General features: G+C 47.9%; 1 protein-coding gene across 13 annotated transcripts in view; it reads right to left on the bottom strand.

Annotated features, from left to right (window-relative positions):
• The window catches only part of DGLUCY (D-glutamate cyclase), a 164,398-nt gene that overhangs the window by 14,447 nt on the left and 126,072 nt on the right, over nucleotides 1-23,879 (bottom strand). For 8 of the 13 annotated variants that reach the window (XM_016925767.4, NM_001280511.1, XM_016925763.4 and 5 more), the window contains 4 exon segments: nucleotides 21,512-21,772; nucleotides 14,552-14,651; nucleotides 11,129-11,277; nucleotides 6,231-6,350 (listed from right to left, as the gene is read on the bottom strand). In XM_016925767.4, coding sequence (XP_016781256.2) covers nucleotides 6,231-6,350; nucleotides 11,129-11,277; nucleotides 14,552-14,651; nucleotides 21,512-21,772 — 630 coding nt within the window. 13 annotated transcript variants of the gene reach the window in all.

Genomic DNA, 23,879 nt, shown 5'->3' with positions numbered 1-23,879 from the left:
ACCATACTATAATCACTTATTAGTTCTGGGAGATTTTGTTGATTCTTTTGAATTTTCTACACAGACAATCATGCCATCTGCAAGCAAAGACAATTTTATTTATTCCTTCCCAATCTGTTTACATTATATTTCTTTCTCTTGTCTTACTGCATTAGGCAGCACTTCCAATACAATGTTGAAAATAGTGGTAAGAGCGAACATCATTGCCTTTTTCCTAATCTTAGTGGAAAAACTAGTTTCTCACCATTAATTACGATGTTAGCTGTAGGTTTTTTGTAGATATTCTTTATCGGGTTCAGGAAGTTCCCCTCTATTTCTAGTTTGCTGAAAGTTTTTATCATGAATGGGTGTTGCTTTTGTCAAATGCTTTTTCTGTATCTATTGACATGAACATGCGATTTTTCTTCCTTAGCCTATTGACATAATGGATTACATTACTTGATTTTTATTTTTTATTAAAAAATTATTTTATTTTTATTTTTGAGAGACAGAGTCTCACTCTGTTGCCAAGGCTGGAGTGCAGTGGTACAACCCAGCAGACTGCAGCCTCCAACTCCTAAACTCAAGCAATCCTCCTGCCTCAGCCTCCTGAGAGGCTAGGACTACAAGTGCACACCACCATGCTCAGCTAATTTTTTGCTTTTTTTGTAGAGATATGGTCTTGTTATGTTGCCCAGGCTGATCTACCCATTTCTGATACAGGGGTGTTGAAGTCTCCAACTGTAATAGTGAATTTGTCTATTTATCCTTGCAGTTTTATCAGTTATGCTCCCCCCCATCAACTTTTTTTGGGGCAATCTTGGCTCACTGCAACCTCTGCCTCCTCAAGTGATCCTCCCACCTCAGCCTCCTGAACAGCTGGGACTACAGGCATTTGCCTGTAGGGATGGGGTTTTTGTAGAGATGGGGTTTCACCATGTTGTCCAGGCTGGTCTTGAACGTCTAGGCTGAAGCAATCCACCTGCCTCAGCCTCTCAATGTGCTGGGATTACAGGTGTGCACCATTGTGCCTGGCGTATTATGTCTTATTTGAATATTGGCCCCTTTATCATTATGTAATCCCCCTCTTTATCCTGATAACTTTCCCTGTTCTGAAGTCTGCTATGTCTGAAATTAATGTAGCTACTTCTGCTTTCTTTTTATTAGTGTTAACATGGCATATCTTTCTCTATCTCTTTATTGCTAATCTGTTTAAATATAAAGACACATATAGTGTCTTTACAGTTAAAGTGAATTTCTTGCAGACAATATATAGTTCAATCTTGGTTTGTTTTTTGTTTTCTGTTTTATTTTCTGAGATGGAGTCTCGCTCTTTCACCCAGGCTGGAGTGCAGTGGCGCGATCTCGGCTCACTACAAGCTCCGCCTCCCGGGTTAAAGCGATTCTCCTGCCTCAGCCTGCTGAGTAGCTGGGACTACAGGTGCCCGCCACCACGCCCAGCTAATTTTTTGATTTTTAGTAGAGACGGGGTTTCACTGGGTTAGCCAGGATGGTCTCAATCTCCTGACCTCGTGATCCACCCAGCCTCGGCCTCCCAAAGTGCTGGGATTACAGGCGTGAGCCACCGCACCCGGCCTCAATCTTGATTTTTTAAGTTCACTGTGGCATTGACATTTATGGTGATTATTGATATAGTCGGATTAATAGCTACCATATTTGCTGCTGTTTTCTTTATTGCCTTTGTTCTTTATTCCATTTTTTTGTTTTGTTCTTTTGTTTTGTTGTTGTTGTTGTTGTTGTTTTGAGACCAAATCTCACTCTGTTCCCCAGGTTGGAGTGCAGTGGCATTATCTTGGCTTACTGCAACCTCTGCCTCCCGGGTTCAAGTGATTCTCCTGCTAACTTTTGTATTTTTAGTAGAGATGGGAGTTCACCATGTTGGCAAGGCTGGTCTCGAACTCCTGACCTCAGGTGATCCACCCACCTCGGCCTCCCAAAGTGCTGGGATTACAGGTGTGAGCCACTGCGCCTGGCCCCATTTTTGTCTTCTACTCTTTTTCTGCCTTTTGTGGTTTTAACTGAGTATTTTATATGATCCTATTTTCTCTCCTTTCTTAGCATGTAAATTCTACTTTTAAAATTAGTTTTTTAGTGGATGCCCTAGAGTTTGCAACATACATTTACAACAAAGTCTGCTTTGAAATAACAGTATACCACTTCATGGGTAGCACAAGCAACTTATAACAAAACGTTGCTAATTCTTCCCTCTCATTCTGTGTACCATTGCTGTCATTTGTGTCACTTATTCTATTTTTTTTGAGACAGGGTCTGACTCTGTCACCCAGGCTGTAGTATAGTGGCACAATCATGGCTCACCGCAGCCTCAACCTCCCAGGCTCAGGTGGTCTGCCTATCTCAGCCTCCCAAGTAGCTAGGACTATAGGCGTCCACCACCATGCTCAGCTAATTCTTCCATTTTTTGTAGAGATGGGGTTTCCCCATGTTGCCCAGGCTGGTATCAAATTCCTAGGCTCAAGTGATCTGCCCGCCTCGGCCTCCCAAAGTGCTACGATTACAGGCGTAAGCCACCGTGCCTGGCCTGTCATTTGGGTCACTTATACACAAACATACATAAGCATATATATACATACAGCATACATAATGGAATGCACTGTTATTATTATTTTGTGCTGTTATTATTATTTTGAACAAACTGATATGTTAGGTCAAAAATAAATACGAAAGTTTTTATTTTACCCTCACTTATTTTATTCACTGATACTCTTCCTTTCTTTATGTAGATTCAAGTCTCTGACAGATATAATTTTCCTTCTCTCTGAAGAATTTCTTCTAACATTTCTTGCAAGGCAGTTGTGGCAACAAATTCTCTCAATTTTTATTTGTTTCATAGTCTTTATTTCTCCTTTATTTTTGAAGCAAATTTTGCAGGGCACAGAATTCTGCATTGGTTGCTACCTCTCAATACTTTAAATAGTTCAGTAATGTAAAGATTAAAGGTGGCCGGGCGTGGTGGCTCTCTCCTGTAATCCCAGCACTTTGTGAGGCCAAGGCAGACGAATCACCTGAGGTCGAGAGTTTGAGACCAGCCTGACCAACATGGAGAAACTCCGTCTCTACTAAAAAAATACAAAATTAGCAGGGCGTGGTAGCGCACGCCTGTAATCCCAGCTACTCGGGAGGCTGAGGCAGGAGAATCGCTTGAACTCGGGAGGCGGAGGCTGCGGCGAGCCGAGATTGCGCCATTGCACTCCAGCCTCGGCAACAAGAGTGAAACTCCATCTCAAAAAAAGAAAAAAAGAAAAATAGTTCAGTCTCTTCATGCTTATATGTTTTCTGTAGAGAAGTCAAATGAATGTAATTTTTACCTTTGTTCCTGTATAGGTAAAGGGTTTTCCCCACCTGCCTCTGGCTTCTTTCAGGATTCTTCCTTTATCTTTGGTTTTCTGAAGTTTGAATATGATATGTCTAGATGCAGCTTTTTGGCATTTATCCTCTTTAGTGTTCTCTCAGCTTCCCGGATCTATGGTTTGGTGTCTGACATTAATATGGGGGAAATTCTCATTTGCTATTGCTTCAAATGCTGCTATTTATCGCTCTCTTTCTTCTCTTTCTAGTATTCCCATTAGTCTAGGTTATACCTTTTGTAGTTGTCCCACAGTTCTTGGATATTCTGATCTGTTGTGGGTTTTTTTTCCCCCCAGCACTTTTTCTCTTTGCTTTTCTTTCAGTTTTGGCAGCTTTTGTTGAGATATCTTGAAGCTCAGAGATTCTTTCCATAGCCATGTCGGGTCTACTAATAAGCCCATCAAAGGCATTCTGCATTTCTGTTACAGAGTTATTGATCTCTATCTACTTCCTCTTTTTTTTTTTTCTTCCTGAGACAGTGTCTTGCTCTGTCATCCAGGCTGGAGTACAATGGCTCAATCACAGCTCACTGCAGCCTCAACTTCCTGGGCTCAAGTGATCCTCCCACCTCAGCCCCCGACGTAGCCAGGACTACAGGTATGCACCACCACACCTGGTTAATTTTTAAATTGTTTATAGAGATGGTATCTTGCCATGTTGCCCAGGCTGATCTACCACTTCTTATTTATTCTTTCTTAAAATGTCCATGTCTCTGCTTGCATTATCCATCTCTTCTTGCATGTTGCCTATTTTTTGCAGTTAAGACTTTATCATATTAATCATACTTTTAAAAGAATTCCAGGTCTGATAATCCTGTCATTTCTGACATGTCTGACTCTGTTTGTACCTTCTCTTCAAATTGTGTTTTTGCTTATCGGTGTTTCTTGTAAATTTTTTTTGTTGTTGAAAGGTGGACATAATTTACTTGGTAAAAGGAACTGCAGCTGGGCCAGGCGCAGTGGCTCATGCCTGTAATCCCAGCACTTTGGGAGGCTGAGGTGGGTGGATCACCTGAGGTCAGGAGTTCGAGACCAGTCTGGTCAACATGGCGAAACCCCGTCTCTACCAAAAACACAAAAATTATCCAGGCGTGGTAGTGCGCACCTGTAATTCCAGCTACTCAGGAGGCTGAGGCATAAGAATAGTTTGAACCCGGGAGGCAGAAGTTGCAGTGAGCTGAGATCGTGCCACTGTACTCTGTACTCCAGCCTGGGTGATAGAGTGAGACTCTGTTTCAAAAAAGAAAAAAAAAAAGAAACTGTAGCAAATGGACCTTTAGTGATGGTGGTAAGATGTGTCGGGGAGGGGAAGGGCTCTGCAGTCCTATGATTAGGTCTCTGCCTTTTAGTAAGCCTGTGCCCTGGACTGTGAACTTCACCACTGCTTCTCAGTTTTGTCCTCTCCCCCTTACGTGGCACAGATTGCTAGAGGGAGCTGGAATTGGGTATGTCCCTCTCCCACGTGGAAGGCTGAAGAAAGGTGGGGTTGGGTATTTCCCTTTCCCCAGGGAGATTTAAGGCCTGTAATCCCAGCACTTTGGGAGGCCAAAGTGGGCAAATCACTTGAAGGCAGGAGTTCGAGACCAGCCTGGCCAATACAGTGAAACCCTGTCTCTACTAAAAATACAAAAATTATCCAGGTGTGGTGGCATGTACCTGTAATCCCAGCTACTCGGGAGGCTGAGGCAGGAGAATCGCTTTAACCCGGAAGGCGGAGGTTGCAGTGACCAAGATGGCACCACTGCACTCCAGCCTGGGCAACAAAGCACTCTCAAAAAAAAAAAAAAAAAAAAAAGAAGGGAGGAGGAGAAGAAGGAGAAGAAAGAAGAAGAAGAAGAAGAAGAAGAGAAGAGGAAGAAGAGGAAGAGGAAGAGGAGGAAGAGGAAGAGGAAGAGGAAGAAGGAGAAGGAGAAGGAGAAGAAGAAGAGGAGGAAGAGAATGCCCTGGCCTACTTGAAAATGACTCATTTTTCCCTCCAATGATGCAAGCATGAGGGGATTTTTTTCTAATATTCATTGTGAGAACTTGGTTGAACGCCCAGAGGCAAAACTCACAAGAGCACGAGGGCCCCTAGACCACTGGGTCGCCAGGAGTTTTAAACTCTCATACTTGCCCATACTGAGCCTCCAGCCATTTCTCAATTACGAATCAGGTTTTCCCACCCTGGCACTGGTTCCCACAAGGTTCCATTCCTCTCCAGGCTATGATCATGAAGTGGGAAAGAGCCTTTTTCAGGGATCTCCCAATTTTCTTGAAATGTGTGGTGAGGTCAAAGGAGGAGGCCACACCTAGACGGACCTGGACACAGGAAAGGTGGGTCCTGCGGGAGAGGAGCAACAGTGGGGAGGCACAGGGCAGCCCAAGGCAGAAGTAGGTGAAAGGAAAGGTGGAAAGCTTCTCGCATCCTCCAAACACTTACCAGATAGTTTTCTTACTGTTCATGCAGATAAAAGCACAGATCACTCTCTTCAGAAAAGCCTTCCTGACCACTAATCTGAAGGGGCCCTCCCATCACCCTCTCTCAGCTACCTGTACTATCGCCCCCAAAGCTCTTATTACTCTTTAGAATCATCTGATGTGTTTATTTGTCAGGGCTCATTCTCTATGTCCCAGTCCTAGAATGGGAGCTCTGTGGAGCAGGGTCATTGCAGCTATAACCCCAGTGCTCAGAACACTGCCTGGCACACTGTAACTGTTTGTTGAATGACTGAATGAAAGGTCAGAGGCTGAGCACCACCTCCCCTCCCTGCCCTGGTGCCCTATGGACTGACTGCAGAGAAGAAGAGCTTCTGGCCTGGTCAGGCTCCAAGCCAGGTCGCTCACCCTGGGTATCCGGCCGGACTGGGCGGCCATCCGAGTGCTCACCAGCAATGACGGCAAAGTCAGCCTCCACGTCGCAGGCGATGACATCCCCGTGCCGTATGTGCCTCCTCACAGCCTCCTTGACTTTACCCATCCCAAGCTCGTTGCCTCCATCACCGACTCCTGAAGGGAAGGGGAGCTGAGTCAGTGCACGGGACCAGGGCAAAATGGGGGAGGCCTGAAGCAAGGCAGCCCTACATGTGCTTGTTGCCTTTGAGAGGGCAAAAAGGTTGGCTCTGGATATATTTTCAGACAACCAGGAGTTGTGGTACTTCCCCTTAGGCCTTCTAGAAACTTCTTTAGTTAAAAATGAGTCCATGTTTGGAACACACTACAGTGTGGGCATGTCCCCTTTTGGGTCACATTCTCCAGCAAAGATGGAGCATGTTCTATGCTCTTGGTGCCAGGCCCATGGGAGATGTGGGTATGGTGACACTCAGGACCTCCCTTCCAGTGGCTCCCGCTCACTGAGCCCCCTGGGGGATTTGGTGCAAAGTCAGTTCTAGAACTTACTTTAAAGGCTTCTGCTGAAAGAATGTGAAATGTATGTGTTTTAGTTCATTTTAATCTATACCAGAGGGGTACCTGGTTAACATCTGAAATATCCTAATCAGGAATACACACTCCAAGTGTGGTTACTAAGCATTTGAAAGAGGCTATATAGTCTTGAGGCCCACCTGATAGTCTGCATCAGAGAATTTGTTAATTAGCGTAATAAATGAATGCTAGAATAAATACATATTAAAAATGATTTAATTCATTGGTGAAATGAATGGTGTTCAAGATAGGTGGATTGGCTAAAAATAACTAGCAGATACCTCTACCCTTGTATGGATAAGATTTAAAAATCTAGTCTGGGTGCAGTGGCTCATGCCTGTAATCCCAGCACTTTGGGAGGCCAAGGCAGGGAGATCACTTGAGATCAGGAGTTTGAGACCAGTCTGGCCAATATGGCAAAACCTTGCCTCTACTAAAAATACAAAAATTACCCAGACATGGTGGCACATGCCTGTAGTCCTAGCTACTGTGGAGGCTGAGCCAGGAGAATCACTTGAAACTGGGAGGCAGAGGTTATAGGGAGCTGAGATCACACCACTGCACTCCAGACTGGGCGACAGAGCAAGACTCCATCTCAAAAAAAAAAAAAAAACACACACACACAAAAAAACCTATCAAGCCCTGAAGCATGTACCCTTTGAGGTGGTGCTGTAGATCTGGGGGACACAGCTCCTGTGTCCAGGTATTTATGGAGGAGTCTGTAAACTAGATGTTCAGCTGAATCCACCTCTAGAAGAGGGTTACAGCTGTCTCAATAACCTTTCATGCAATGCACCTGTCTGAGTCTCTCAAGGCCAGAGGGCTGGACTCTCCAAGCCTATGGAACAGGTACATCGTTTTTGTGTCTGCTTCTATAAAGGCTTGGAAGATGTGGAAGAATTCTGTCAGAGGCTAGTGTTCTTTGTGGGATCTAGAGCTGATCCATCTCAAACATCAGGGAGTGAATTTGGCCAAAAGAATGACACAATTGTGAAGGACCAAACACCTTAGATTTATATCCTGATGGTTTTTCTCAGAACACTTCTCTAGATCTATGATAGCCCACTGAATGAGGAGAATAACACCCACCATGTAACACTGGTATCTGGTCTATAGCTGTCTCTTTTTAGCATCTTATGAATTCCATCTCTTTTGGGCTTCACATCCATCCTGTCACGGGTATCGTGATCCTCACTGTATAGAGCTGGCAGTCCCTGATGGGGGCAGTACCTGGGCAGTCAGTGGAAGGTGGAGACTTAAACCCAGGTGACTTGATTCTCAATTGAGCACTATGCCCATGACATGGCAGTTGCCCATGGAACTTGAGGAACAGGGGTTTTGAGGGAGAAGAAGAGAAAAAGGAAAATTCAGGAGGTAGCCTTGCTGGGCAGGAGAGTCTGGGGCGGCGGGGGCCACAGGAGCAGACTGGGCTCCTGAGGCCGTGAGAAGGGCCCAAGGGTCTACAAAGGGGGCGGTTCGAAGCCATGAACGGCCAGCTCCACCTGCCTCCTCTGGGATCTCAGGGTTGTCACAGCACAGATGGGGGTCCCATTGCGGGTGCGGGAGGATGGGATTGCTCTAGCAGCTCCCTCAGACCCTGTTTGCCCCTGTAGCCACAGAGATCTCTTTTCTCTCCACTCTGAGAACCCCTCCCCCACAGGCTGAGGTCCTCTGCCTGCCCAGCCGGAGGGACAGGAAGCTGGAAGCCAACCGCACTGTGTGCACCACACCCACAGCCTCTTCTGGGAAAAGCCAGGGCGATTTGCAGAAACGTTCTAATCAGCCCAGAAGGCTCTCACTGTCTCATCAAAACCTCAAAAGCCAAAGGAGACTAATGAGTCTGGGAAACACTTGGAAACATGGAATGACAAACAAGACTTCATTACCCCAGGGCCTGAGACCCACCCAGAGGGAAGAAAGGTTCTCCTTGGGGCTTACGCTAAGCCTTTCCGCAATTCATAAAGGCATGATTCCCTGATAAAGGGCTGGGGCCCCAGGAGTCTGCAGTCTACTCCTAATGCTACCAGCAACACTAATTAGCTGGGCGATCTGGGAAAACCTCCTGGGACTCACCTTACCTGCCTCACAGGGTTTTCACAGAGGCTTAAACACTACAATGAATGTGAAGCCTCTTGGAAAAGTACAAAGTTTTGTGCAAACACAAATTATCACATTATTATTATTATTATATTATTATTATTATTATTATTTTTGAGACAGACTCTTGCTCTTGTCGCCCAGGCTGGAGTGCAGTGGCGCGATCTTGGCTCACTGTAACTTCCACCTCCTGGGTTCAAGCAATTCTCCTGCCTCAGCCTCCTGAGGAGCTGGAATCACAGGAGCCCACCACCATGCCTGGTTAATTTTTTTATATATTTAATAGAGACGGGGTTGTGCCATGTTGGCCAGGCTGGTCTGGAACTCCTGAGCTCAGGTGATCCACCTGCCTCGGCCTCCCAAAGTGCTGGAATTACAGGCGTGAGCCACCGCGCCCAGACCATATTATTATAATTATTAACGACTGAAGGCCAGGCTCAGTGGCTCATGCCTGTAATTGAAGCAGTTTGGGAGGCTGAGGTGGGAAGACAGCTTGAGCTCAGGAGTTCGAGACCAGGCTGAGCAATACAGTGAGACCTCATCTCTACCAAAAAAATGTTTAAAAGTTAGCCAAGCAGCCGGGCATGGTGGCTCACACCTGTAATCCCAGCACTTTGGAAGGCCGAGGCAGGCGGATCACGAGGTCAAGAAATCGAGACCATCCTGGCCAACATAGTGAAACCCCATGTCTACTAAAAATACAAAAATTAGCTGGGCGTGGTGGCATGCGCCTATAGTCCTAGCTACTCGGGAAGCTGAGGCAGGGGAATCGCTTAAACCTGGGAGGCGGAGGTTGCAGTGAGCCGAGATTGCGCCACTGCATTCGAGACTGGTAACAGAGCGAGACTCCATCTCAAAAAAAAAAAAAGTTACCTGTCAGGCCTCTGAGCCCAAGCTAAGCCATCATATCCCCTGTGACCTGCACGTATACATCCAGATGGGCTGAAGCAACTGAAGATCCACAAAAGAAGTGAAAATGCCAGTTCCTGCCTTAACTGATGACATTCCACCATCGTGATTTGTTCCTGCCCTACCCTAACTGATCAATTGACTTTGTGACAATACACCCTCCCCGCCCTTGCAATAATGTACTTTGTGATATTCCCCTGCCCTTGTGAATGTACTTTGTACGATACACCCTCCCCACCCTTGATAAGGTACTTTGTAATATCCTCCCCCGCCCTGAAGAAGGTACTTTGTAATATTCTCCCCACTCTTGAGAATGTACTTTGTGAGATCCACCCCCTGCCCGCAAAAAATTGCTCCTAACTCCACCACCTATCCCAAACCTATAAGAACTAATGATAATCCCACGACCCTTCGCTGACTCCTTTTTCGGACTCAGCCCGCCTGCACCCAGGTGAAATAAACAGCCTTGTTGCTCACACAAAGCCTGTTTGTGGACTCTCTTCACACAGACGCACGTGACATTACCCAAGCATGGTAGCACACCCTGTAGTCCCAGCTACTTGGGAGGCTGAGATGGGAGGATTGCTTGAGCCCAGGAGGTGGAGGTTGCAGTGAGCTGAGATTGTACCACTGCACTCCAGCCTGGGCAACAGAGTGAGACTCTGTCTCAAAAAAAAAATTGAAATATTAATCATATATTAGATAATTTTTAAATTAACATGCTTCACAAAATAATATATGGTACATTCTGTCCTATATGACCAAAATAATATGCCATGCCTCAATTTTACTATTGATATTACTTTAATATTAGTTTTATTACTTTAGAGTCAGGCAAATAGAATATGCTTTCCCTCCCTTGCTTGTGAGGATGTTGGATTTCTATATGGCGGTGTCATTAGTGTCTATACCAACCGTAATGAACAAAGACCATCTTTGCAGTGGAAAATGATGGTCCCCACATAACTCTTTCTGGTCGTGTGTTCAATAGTCAATAAAAACACACTTAGGCTGAGCACGGTGGCTCACGCCTGTAATCCTAGCACTTTGGGAGGCTGAGGCGGGTAGATCACTTGACGTCAGGAGTTCCAGACCAGCCTGGTCAACATGGTGAAACCTCGTCTCTACCAAACACACAAAAATTAGCCAGGCATGGTGGTGCATGCCTGTAATTCCAGCTACTTGGGAGGCTGAGGCAGAAGAATTGCTCGAACCCAGGAGGCAGAGGTTGCAGTGAGCCAAGATCGTGCCACTGCACTCCAGCCTGGGTGACAGAGCAAGACTCCATAACAACAACAACAACAAAAGACACTTCATGGGGCCACGTTCTTGGTGCATCCCCAGTACTCCATACTTACCAGTTGATGAGATTCCAGGAATCTTCTTCGCAGCAAGAAAAAGATCGTCAATGGGGTCAACCAAGTGCTTGATGTTCATCTTCCTTGCATTGTAGTAATTGCCATCGGCAGCCCTTCCGGCACGTTCTATGGCCACCAGGTGGTCAAATCTGCCGGGAAGCAAAGGTCAGAGGGTCCTTATGGAGAGGTGGCTGCTTTGCTGGGTCATGCCTTCTTGTGTTTGCGCGAAAGACGCTTCTCTTTTTCTTTGATTCCTTCATTCCTGCAGAACTTGGTGGCACATCTACTCTGGGCCAGCACCTGTGCTGGAGGCTAGTCTATTAAATCAGTTTAAGATATAGCATTGGGGCTGGGCATGGTGGTTCATGCCTATAATCCCAGCAGTTTGGGAGGCCGAAGCAGGTGGATCACTTGAGGTCAGGAGTTCGAGAACAGCCTGGCCAACATGGTGAAACCTCATCTCTACTAAAAAATTAGCTGGGCGTGGTGGTGGGTGCTTGTAGTCCCAGCTACTCGGGAGGCTGATGCAGGAGAATCACTTGAACCCAGGAGGCAGAGGTTGCAGTGAGCTGAGATCGCACCACTGCACTCCAGCCTGGGCGACAGAATAAGACTCTGTCTTGAAAAAAAAAAAAAATCCAGCATTGGAATCCTCAGCGATTTCTTTAGTAGGGTCAGAGGCTATAAAAGCAGGAGGCCAATGGTCAGGGTTGCTATGGGGATGGGAACATTGCTGGTGCCCACCCAGATCCCCTTTGTCCAGCAGGGATAGCCAGGCCAAGAGGCTGAGAGTATTGGCTGCTATTGGCTTGCTGCTGGCCCCTTCCAGGATCTTGTTCAGTTTACAGACACAAAACAGAAGGAAAAGGGCTCAAAATATAAAAGGAGTGAGTCTAACACAAAGATAAACTTCTTTAGATAGAGAAATAAGGGGCACAGATGGCATAGTGGTCAGAATGTGGGCTGTGGCAGCAGATCATCTGGGTTCTGATTCCAGGTCCTCCTGCCATGGGCCTTGGGCAAATTGCTTAACCTCCCTAACCTTCATTTTCTGCATCTGTAGGGTGACAGGACCACAGTGTGTACCTCACACAGTGTTCAAAGGGAAACATGAGAAAATGCACAGGAGGCGCTTGTCATGAAGCCCTGAACCTACTCAGTGCTCAGTCCGTGTTGGTTACAGTGATTATTGTTGCTATGATTACTAGCAGGACTACTGTTTTGACAATCCAATTTAAGAACATGCAGGCTGGGCGCCGTGGCTTATACCTGTAATCCTAGCTATTTGGGAGGCCGAGGCAGGCAGATCACTTGAGCCCAGGAGTTTGAGACCAGCCTGGGCAACATGGTGAAACCTTGTCTCTACTAAAAATACAGAAATTAGTCAGGTGTGGTGGCGAGTGCCTGTAGTCCCAGCTATCCTTGGGAGGCTGAGGTGGGAGAATCGCCTGAGCCCAGGAGGCAGAGGTTGCAGTGAGCCAAGATCACACCATTGCACTCCAGCCTGGGTGACAGAGTGAGACCCCGTCTCAAGGGGGGAAAAAAAAAAGGCTGGGCACAGTGGCTCATGTCTGCAATCTCAGCACTTCAGGAGGCTGAGGCAGGTGGATCACCTGAGGCCAGGAGTTCGAGACCAGCCTGGTCAACATGGTGAAACCCAGTCTCTACTAAAAATATAAAAAATTAGCCAGGTATGGTGGTGGGTGCCTGTAATCCCAGCTTCTTGGGAGGCTGAGGCACGAGAATCACTTGAACCCGGGAGGCAGAGGCTGCAGTGAGCCAAGATTGTGCCACTGCACTATAGACTGGGCGACAGAGCAAGATTCTGTCTCAAAAAAAAGAATATGCATATTATACTTTTACATCTCTCTCAATCCTTCCAAGACAGTGTTTTTCAAAAATCTCAACTCTGCTATAAAAAATAGTATGGCCATTCCTCAAAAAATTAAAAATAGAACACACCATACGATCCAGCAATTTCACTTCTATGTGTATGTCCAGGAGAAGTGAAAGACTCAAGGAGTTATTTGTCCACCCATGCTCATAGCAGCAGTATTCAGCATAGCCAAGAGCAGGAAGCAAACCCAGTGCCCACTGACGGATGAATGCAAAAACATAATGTGGTCTATACACACAAGGGAATGTTATTCAGCCTTAAAAAGGCAGGACATTCTGGCACATGCTGTGACATGAATGAACATTGAGGACATTATGCTAAGTGAAATAAGCAGTCACAAAAGGACAAATATTGGATGATTCCACTTACACAAGGTGCCTCGAATAGTCAAACTCATAAAGACAGAAAGTAGAATTGTGGTTGCCAGAGGCTGGGTTGAAGAGGAGATGGAGAATTATCTTTGAATGGAGCACAGACTTTCAGTTTTGCAAGATGAAAAGAGGTCTGCAGATGGATGGTGATGATGGCTGTACAGCAATGTGAGTGTAGTTTTACGCCACTGAAGTGTAAGCTTAAAAAATAGTTCAGAGAAGCCAGGTACAGTGGCTCACACCTGTAATCCCAGCACTTTGGGAGGCTGAGACAGGTGGATCACCTGAGGTCAGGAGTTCAAGACCAGCCTGGCCAACATGGCGAAACCCCGCCATGTATTTTGTATTTGTAAAAATACAAAAATTAGCGGCCAGGCGCGGTGGCTCATGCCTGTAATCCTGGCACTTTGGGAGGCCGAGGTGGGTGGATCACTTGAGGTCAGGAGTTTCAGAACAGCCTGGCCAACATGGTGAAACCCCATCTCTACTAAAAATAGAAAAATTAGCCGGGTGTGATGGTGCGTGCCTGTAATCCCAGCTACTTGGGAGGCTGAGGCAGGAGAATCACTGGCACCTGGGAGGCAGAGGTTGTAGTGAGCAGAGATCGCACCACTGCACCCCAGCCTAGGCAACAGATAAGACTCCATCCCCACCTCCTTAAAGAAAAAAAGTTTGACCATAACACACAGTAAGAAATACACACACTTGCACGTACACAGTCTTATGAGGGAGTACTTGCCATTACTATACAAGATATACAATGATGCTGTATTTCTATTTCATTTTCCAAAGGTGCTCGATACCCTAACTGAAATGATTTCACTATTCTCTAACATGTCATGACCCACAGTTTGAGATTGAGAAACTTTTTTTTTTTTTTTTTTTAGTGCTATGTCTCCCCTCTATCAGGAAGATACGCTGTCTCTCTCTGCTGCCCAGGGATCTGTTACTTCCAGAGATGCTCTGTGAGGCCCCCAGGATACCTTGAAACCCTCCAGCCTCATTTGTTAGTCTGGTCCATGAGAACCCATCTTCCTTAGCTCATGGCTTCACTCCCTCTGAAGGGCTTGGGTGTGCAGACACTTTGTTGGCTAAGTGAAGAGCATATGGGCGTTTCCACCATCCGCCACTTAAACTGGGATGCGACATACGTACCTAGGTGTCTGCGGGTCCCCATCTTTGCAAAGGAATGCCTGAGCAGCTTCCACTGATCCACCTTGGTAAGTTAATATCGGGATCTGCGTCTTCAGAACACCTTGAAAATAAAGGCAAGCAGGGCACACATCAGCTCTAGTGTTGGCTTTTGGAAATTCACGTTGGCTTTTCAAAAGCTTCTTTGAAGGGTATCATTACTGTTGTTGAACAACATCTATCTGTAGAACATGTTAGGTAAGCCGAGGCCATGACACAGAGGATATTTAAGTTTACTTTTGGTCCTGGGTAAACTCTAGGGTTGACGGGGGTGGAGGGCAGAATCGGGATAACACAGCCTAACAAATATGCTGCATGTAAGATGCCCATAATACCATGGGAACAGCGGCCTGTTCTGGCCCACTGCCATCACGAGGGCTGAGCATACATTTATGTGCCCTCAGTGACAGTGCGCCAGCCCCTCTGATTTAATTTTTACAACAATTCCATGTGACAAAAACCATCATGGGCTGGGCACGGGTGCCTCATGCCTGTAATTCCAGCACTTTGGGAGGCCGAGGTGGGCGGATCACGAGGTCAGGAGATTGAGACCATCCCGGCTAACATGGTGAAACCCTGTCTCCACTAAAAATACAAAAAATTAGCCCGGCGTGGTGGCACGCGCCTATAGTCCCAGCTACTCGGGAGGCTGAGGCAGGAGAATTGCTTGAACCTGGGAGGCAGAGGTTGCACTGAGCCAAGATCACGCCACTGCACTCCAGCCTGGGCAACAGAGTGAGAATGCATATCAAAAAAAAAAAAAAAAAAAACCCAAAAAACCATCATTATCGCCATTTTAAAGATGAGGAAAACTGAGGCTCAGAGATGCCAAACAACTTGGGCAAGGCCATGTATATATGTCAGTTTCATGGCTCCAATTCTCACCCCAAATTCTCACCCACTCCCTACCTCCCTGCATACCTTCAGGGAAGGTCAAGAACAACTGAAGGAAATTCCCAGAGTCTGTGCCTTGGGATACTTACTTATATTGGAGTGATTTCCAAAAGTGAATCAAAGTGAATTTGATTCTTAAAAATAGGACCTTTTCTAATGACAAAAAGAACACGTATTGTTGTAGAATATGTGGGAAATACACAAAAATCCCAAAATAAGATAAAATGAACTTGGTTTTCATTAACCAATCTATCTCACAGCAGGTTGGGGTAGAATCCCAGCATAGTCACTGGCCAAAGATAAAGTCTTCACACAGAGCTTAAGACGGCAGGGAGCCAGGAGCAGGGTGTCTTGGACCCACCGTTATGGTCTAGCTGGTCCTGCAGGAGCTCCCAGACTGCTCTGTAGCCCAGGATGGCTGCCAAGGTAGCCTTGGAGGAGCTTCAGCCAGCTCCTCAATCTCCATCATCAGCCCCTCACACCCCTCACGTAGAGCCAGCCCAAGGAGGCACCGCACCCATGTTAAAACTGCATGCTTGTACTGCAAATGCAGCTTCCAGACAGCGGCTCCCACCCTCAGCTACTCCGCCATGCTGCTGCCCCTGAGCTCTTTGGGAGCTGCCACTGCCACCCCAGTGGGTCAATGGGGCAAGTTGGCATGAGGAACAAGAATCATTGTCAGAAATCTTAAAGAATCCCTCACTGGCCGGGCATGTGGCTCACACTTGTAATCTCAGCACTCTGGGAGTCTGAGGCGGGCAGATCACGAGGTCAGGAGATTGAGATCATCCTGGCCAATGTGGTGAAACCCTGTCTCTACTAAAATTAGAAAAACTAGCTGGGCGTGGTGGCGGGCGCCTGTAATCCCAGCTACTCAGGAGGCTGAGGCAGGAGAATCACTTGAACCCGGGAGTCGGAGGTTGCAGTGAGCCAAGATCGCGCCACTGCACTCCAGCCTGGCGACAAGGCAAAACCCTGTCTCAAAAAAAAAAAAGGATCCCTTACTGTGGCTCCTTCCCCATCCCCCCTCCCTAACCTCAGCCCACATCTAAGTGGGGAAGGCAAGTAGCTGTTAGTCATCGTGATGCTCACGGAACACATTCTACATGTGAAGCCATAAGCTGGCAATTTGGGGTTGGGGGACAGTCATAACAAAGGGGAATGACCCAGCCCTTCCCTGTGCTATGAGGGGCAGCCTGCCAATCTGGAAAGGGGGCTGAACTTAGAGCCAAACAGCCCTCGGTGGGAACATCACATCATTCCCTTGCTATGTGACCTTGGGCAAGCTATGTCAGCCATTGGTTACCTCCTCTACAAAATGGGGTAACACCCACCTCCCAGGACTACCGCGACAGGGCAATGACATGCTGTGTGCTAACTACCTGGCTGGCCGTCGTGCACACGGTCAGTGCTAATAAAGGATGTTTCTTTCTTACTGCCTCAAAATTGGATCAAGGATATAGGATACTAGTAAAAAGTACCAGGGAGTCCAGGAGGGCAGGGAACATAATGTATCCCAAAGTGGGGAACACACGAGAAAGGACACAGGAGAATCCCCAAAAAGGAGGGTCTGGGCAAGATGAGGTTCCCACTTCTGAGCTATGAAGAAAGAGCTATGGTCTGTCTATGCTCAAGACAGGAAAGAAATGACAATGCCTAGTCAGCTTTAAAACTCTTTTTTTCTAAGATGGAATATCACTCTGTCAGCCAGGCTGGAGTGCAGTGGTACAATTTCAGCTCACTGCAACCTCCACTTCCCAGGTTCAAGCGGTTCTCCTGCCTCAGCCTCCCTAGTAGCTAGGACTACAGGCGCGTGCCACCACACGCAGCTAATTTTTGTATTTTTTGGTAGAGACAGGGTTTCACCATGTTGGCCAGGCTGGTCTCAAATTCCTGAGCTCAGGTGATCTGCCTGCCTTGGCCTTCCAAAGTGCTGGGATTACAGGGGTGAGCCACTGCACCCAGCCTCTTTAAAACTTTTCCTAGGCTTTGGTTATTAAAAACGGAGCTGAAATAATTTTCATTAAAAGGCCAAATTGCTTTTACTTTCTTCATCCAAATGTAATGTAAGTTCTGTAGAATCCAATATAGCAAATTCTACCCTCTGAGCTCCCATGAGGACAAGAGACAAGACCCAGCTCTGAGTGGAGTCTGGCAGGCGTCTCCAAGCCAGGCTGTCAGGTGAGCAGAGAGGGCAGAGTGACTTCTGGGAAGGGGGCAGCTGAAAATACCCAGCAACACCGTTGTCAGATGGAAATGAGGTTGGCCTGTGAGTGGTGCTCTACGCCGTAGGCAGCCCTTCCTCCCGAGGCCTTTCTCTGCCCTACGGAAACACGGCCCCTTGCCTTTCCTCTGGCCTCAGCGCCGCTCCTTCTTGTCTCCCTCACTGGCTGTTCTGCCCTTCTCCTCATCCTCTTAACACAGGGAGACCCAGGACGCAATCCTGGGTCCTTTGCTCTGCCTCCATTTATTTCCACAGTGATCTCACCCAGTAGTTTGACTTGAGAGCCCACCAACACGCCAACAGCCTCCCAATTTCTCCTTGCCCACGCTGCTCTCCTGAACTCTTTATATATCACTAACTGCCTCCTTGACTTCTCCACTGTGTGTCTAATAGATGCACCTCATACCTAACAGGGTCAAACCTGCATTCTTTTAAAAATTATGGTAAAATACGTGCAACACAAAATTCACCATTTTAGCCTTTTTATTTATTTATTTTGAGACACAGTTTTACTCTGTCACCCAGGCTGGAGTGCATTGGTGCGATCTCGGCTAACTGCAACCTCCACTGTCGGGGTTCAAGCGATTCTTGTGTCTCAGCCTTCCAGGTAGCTGGGATTACAGGTGTGCACCAGCCACCACGCCTGGCTAATTTTTGTATTTTTAGTAGAAATGGGGTTTTGTTATGAGACACACAGGTCCTGGTGGAAATGGGGTTTTGGACAGGCTGGTCTTGAACTCCTGACCTCAAGCGATCTGCCTGTCTCGGTCTCCCAAAGCGCTGGGATTACAGCCGTGAGTCACTGTGCCCGGCCTGTTTTAGCCATTTTCAAGTGTATCGTTCAGTAGCATAAAGTATTTCACATTGTTGTGCAACCATCACCCCCATTCATCTCCAGAACTTTCTCATCATCCCAAACTGAACCCCTGTACCTATAAACAACTCCCCATTCCCCTCTCCTCCCAGCCACTGGCAACCACCATTCTACTTTCTGCCCTGAGTTTGCCTACTCTAGGCATGTCATATGCGTGGAGTCATACAATACGATTGGCTTAATCCACTTCTCAAGATGTCCTCGAGGGTCATCCATGTTGTAGCATGTGTCGGAACTTCCTGCCTTTTTAAGGCTGAGTAATAATTATATACCACATTTTATCTATCTGTTCATCCATTGATGGGCACTTGGTTTGGTTCCACCTTGTGACTGTCGCAAATAAAGTGCTATGAGCATTAGGGAACAAATACCTCTTGAGTCCCTGCTTTCCTTTTTCTTGGGTATATGCCTGGAAGTGGAATTGCTAGACCATATGGTATTTGCTGTTTTTAATTGTTTGAGCCACTGCCATCTGTTTTTCATAGCATCTGCACCATTTTACAATCCTTCCATCAGGGCACAAATGTCAAACCTGGACTCTTGATTTACCCCTAAACCTGCCAGTCTTCCCCATCTCAGTTCACAGCAACTCCATCCTTTCAGTTACCAGGCCGAAAACCTTAGAGCAAGCCCTGATCCTTTCTCCTCACACCCACACCCAATCCATCTGGAAATCATGTTGACTGTACCTGCAAAATAGATACAGCATCTGGCTACTTCTCACAATACCCCCTGCCCTCTGTATCTGTACTTTTTGTCTCTTTGGGTTTCTTTGAAACCAGAACTTGAGACTTGGGTGCAGATGGTCTCTTGGGAGATGGTGCCACGAAGCATGTGGGAGGGAACAGGGAGAATGAGGCTGGGAAGGAGGGAACGTGCACCTTCAAGGTTGCTGCTCTAGGGAGTGGGGCCTCAGTTCCACCAGGACCTATGTGTCTCCAAAAGACAGGGGACTGTCCAAAAGACAGTCACTGTGCCTGGCCTGTTTTAGCCATTTTCAAGTGTATCGTTCAGTAGCATAAAATATTTCACATTGTTGTGCAACCATCACCCCCATTCATCTCCAGAACTTTCTCATCATCCCAAACTGAACCCCTGTACCTATAAACAACTCTCCCCATTCCCCTCTCCTCCCAGCCACTGGCAACCACCATTCTACTTTCTGCCCTGTGAGTTTGCCTACTCTAGGCACGTCATATGCGTGGAGTCATACAATATGACTGGCTTAATCTACTTCTCAAGATGTCCTCGAGGGTCATCCAAGTTGTAGCATGTGTCACTTACACCTCAGGTCCTGTCCCCCAGGGGTTGAGGGTGCCCTGAAGCCATCAGCCAGTGATTCCACATGGCTTTGGAGAGGCCCTGCAGGGCCCTAGCTTGTGGCGGGGTCCAATCGGGTCAGTGTGACTCAGAACATCCACCACAGTGGCAGCTGAAATCAGAAGTGCGGCTGAAGGGATGTGCCATGAGGCACCTCCACTCCAAACCGTCCTCTCCCACCTTCCATAACTCACCAGTCTCCCGTTTCCACCCTTGTCTCTGCACCCCAGTGATTGCTTACAACCCACACAGAACATGGCTGTCCCTGACTCAGAGAAATCCCAGGCTCCCCATCTCACCCAGAACAAAAGCCCAGCTGCCCACAGGGTCCTGCGAGGCCCTGTCCCATCTGGTCCCTGTTACCTCTCTGTCCCTCGTCCCACTTCTCTTTTCCTCATTCACTCCAGGCCAGTCAGCCAGCATGTCATCCTTTCTTAAACCCACTGGGCCCCCACTCCACCTAATGACCTCTGCCCCAGCCACTGCCACAGTCCAGGATGCCCTTCCCTCAGCCAGCCCAAGCCTCACGCCCTCATCATCAACCTGAATTCTGGACTCAAAGGCCACCTCCTCCAGGAGGTCTTCCTGGCCATTCTGTGTAAAGTGACAGCTGCCCCCCACTGCTGCCACCGCCCAGCCCCTCACTCTCCAGTCTCCTCATCCTGGTCCATTTTCCCCATGGCATCATCACTCGAACACACTGTGCATTCATCTTACAAGTTGTTTCTTGTCTGTCACACTCCACTGGAAGATACTCTCCGTGGGGGCAGGACTGTTGTCAGTTTTGCTCACGGGTGGATCTCAAGAACCTAACAGAGTGCCTGGCACATACTCGAGCTCAACACACATTTGTTGCATGAAGTGGATTCTACACGTACAGACACAGGCTTTTGGAAACTTCTGACATAATGGCTGCTTTAGGTATGCCTTACTGAGTTTAAAGCCCTTTTTGAATGCTAAAAGGAAAAAACATACCTCTGAAGAATGCATTTTGAGGGACACAGAGCGATCGGTAGCGGGAGGCAGGTGAGATTCACCAGGCTTCCAGCTCATGCCTGATAACACTTCCTGCAGGATGGAGGTGAGGTGAGCAGCGGTTGTTCACATTGAGCCCGAGGCTGATCTGGCTACACGGATAGTGGAATTACAGCCTCGCGTCTCCAACACCTACAGCAATAACGCCCACCTGGGTGCTCCAGGTGCAGCGCTGCCCATCACGACCAGGTGGGACTGCTGTCTGAGCCTTTCAGCTACTTCATACTCCACTACTCTCCCCAGCTCTGGTGGTCCAGGGCTGCCCCGGAATGCTAAGAATACTCGGCAGGTCATTCCCCACACTGCAAAGGGACAGCAGCAGGTGTGCAGGAAGGATCCCATGCTTTGGAGCCTGGTGGACCCAAGTTCAAATTCCAGCTCACCATTTCCACCAGGGAAAATCCCCTGGACCTCTCAGAGCCTCAGTCTCTTCGTCTATGAAATCAAGCTATGCAGCTTACAACGGAGTTGTTCTGAGCTGGAAGGAGAATGCTCTGTACTGCAGATGCTGATTCCCTCCAGCCTCCGTCCACAAAGCCCACTTGGGGAAATGGACCAAGCCCATCTCACTGCTTACCTTGCTCAACAGCATCTTCAACAATCTTCTGGTGCAAGTTCCAGGCTCTCTGGTCAACGATTATGGCGACCTCCTTCTCCAAGGCCTGCAGGAAGGCGACCAGAGCAATAGCTCCTGGTGGGCCATCTGTCTCTTCTGGAGGCTCATGATTGAAATGTGTGGGGAACCCAGTGGTGATGAGCACTGAGCGGGCATGGGACAGCGAGAGAGAGGCCTTCAGCAGCTCATCTTTACAGAGCAGGTGCCCAATCCCCCGGTTCCCTGAAATGACAAAAATAGAATGTAAAAGTAACTATATTTTTAAAATTATTTTTATGTATGTATGTATTTATTTATGATAGGGTTTTGCTCTGTCATCCAGGCTGGAAGGCAGTGGCGTGATCACAGCTCACTGCAGCCTCAAACTCCTGGGCTCACGTGATCCTCCCGCCTCACCCTCCTGAACAACTGGGCTACGGGCACGCGCCACCACAGCCCGCTAATTTTTTTTGGCATTTTTAAAAAAGATAGGACCTTGCTATGTTGCCCAGGCTGGTCTCAAACTCCCGGGCTCAAGCAATCTTCCCACCTTGGCCTCCCAAAGTGCTGGGATTACAGGCGTGAGCCACCACACCCAGCCAAAAGTGATTATTTTTAAAGTAGAAACTTTACAGTAAGAGTAGTTTGGGTTTTTAGTTCATTTGCTTTGTTTTTTTGAGGGCTGTGGCAGAGACTGCAAATTGCTTGCCACAGTGTATTCTACCCCCGCCCCCTGACCCCAGCAGTGAAGGAGAGAGGGGTAAATGGCTGAGGAGCCTCCCTTCAGTCAGGTGTGGCCGCGAGATTGGGTTCTCTGTACTGGATCGTGATGGAAGTGACGCATGCCACCTCTGGGCCTGGCATGCACCTCCCACACGCACCTCCAAGCTCGTTCCCTTTTCCTGGCGGCTGGAGTATTGACAGCCAGAACCTCCTGGGGTTCACAGGATGTAACGGCAGACCTGCAGGGTCCCTGAGTGACTGAGTGGAGCAGATCCCCTTCTTGCTGACCCAGGACACTCACCCTGGAAGACCCACCCTGGCCTGCTGTGTGAGAGAGGAACACACTTCTGTTGTATTTGAGCAAAGCATCCTGGGGCTTCTAGGTTATAGCACTCTAGCAAAACCTAACTAATACAGGGAAAATATAAGAGGGAAGGGAAATGGTACAGACAGTACCATCAGTTGGGGATTCCCTCAAAGAAGACCCTGACACAAGGACCTGGGCACAAGTATTTCAGTGGGAGGTGATCCCAGGAAATGCAAGTGAGAAGATGGGGAAAGCAGAAGAAAAAAAAGTAAAGGATTGTGAGTGAGCAAGTTAACTTCAAAGGCAACTGGGGCTCAGCACAGCTTGAGATTCTCTAAGAAACTGTGGGGTCCTCGGAGGACAGGAGACTGGGCATTTACCCACCTGCCTATTAGGGCATTGAGTCCTCTGCACTACCAGGCTGTGCCTGCTGTGATGAGGGAGACTCTGGAGGGACAAAGGGCATCCTCAGATGGAGCAGAGACCCGAGCCTATGGTAAGAGGCTGTCGTGCTGGAAGCCACCCATAATTCTATGCAGGTGAACCCAAGCAGCCCAGAGGATACGAGTGGGGAAGCTGCGGTGTGTGCTACAGATGCCCACCAGTGGCCACCAAGCCAGGCAGCCGCCCTCATGAGGTCCCATTGTGCCTTTGTCTACATTCAGGTCACCTCAGAGCAAAACAGTGCATGCAAAGGCAGTGTGTGGGACACAGAACTTGTACTCTAGCGGTGGCTGAAATCAGCAGTGGACTGAAGGGACATGAGAGGACGCTGAATTATAGTTGAGGTGCCTGGAGAATATGAAAGACACGGGGTTGGCTGGGCGGGGTGGCTCACACCTGTAATCCCAGCACTTTGGGAGCCTGAGGTGGGCGGATCACGAGGTCAGGAGTTCAAGACCAGCCTGGCCAACATAGTGAATCCCCGTCTCTACTAAAAATACAAAAATTAGCCAGGCATGGTGGTGGGCGCCTGTAATCCCAGCTACTTGGGAGGCTGAGGCAGGAGAATCGCTTCAACTAGAGAGGTGGACGTTGCAGTGAGCCGAGATCGCACCACTGCACTCCAGCCTGGGTGACAGAGCAAGACTCTGTCTCAAAAAAAGAAGAAGAAGAAGAAGAAGACATGGGGTTTGGATTTCTGTTATGGAGGAACAGTTCCTGATTTAGGACCGGGAAACTTGCATTCCAGTCCAGATGCTGGCATATCGTAGCTGTGTGACCTTGGCCTCATCCCTTGACCTCTCTGAGCCTCAGTTTTCCCACATGGAGAATGGGAGGTAGTCCAGGTGTAGGAGGGTCACAGGGACATGGCCCATC

Source organism: Pan troglodytes, chromosome 15 (assembly GCF_028858775.2).
Source record: "Pan troglodytes isolate AG18354 chromosome 15, NHGRI_mPanTro3-v2.0_pri, whole genome shotgun sequence".
Classification (NCBI taxonomy): Eukaryota; Metazoa; Chordata; class Mammalia; order Primates; family Hominidae; genus Pan; species Pan troglodytes.
This window is presented reverse-complemented; position numbering and strand designations above follow the sequence as displayed.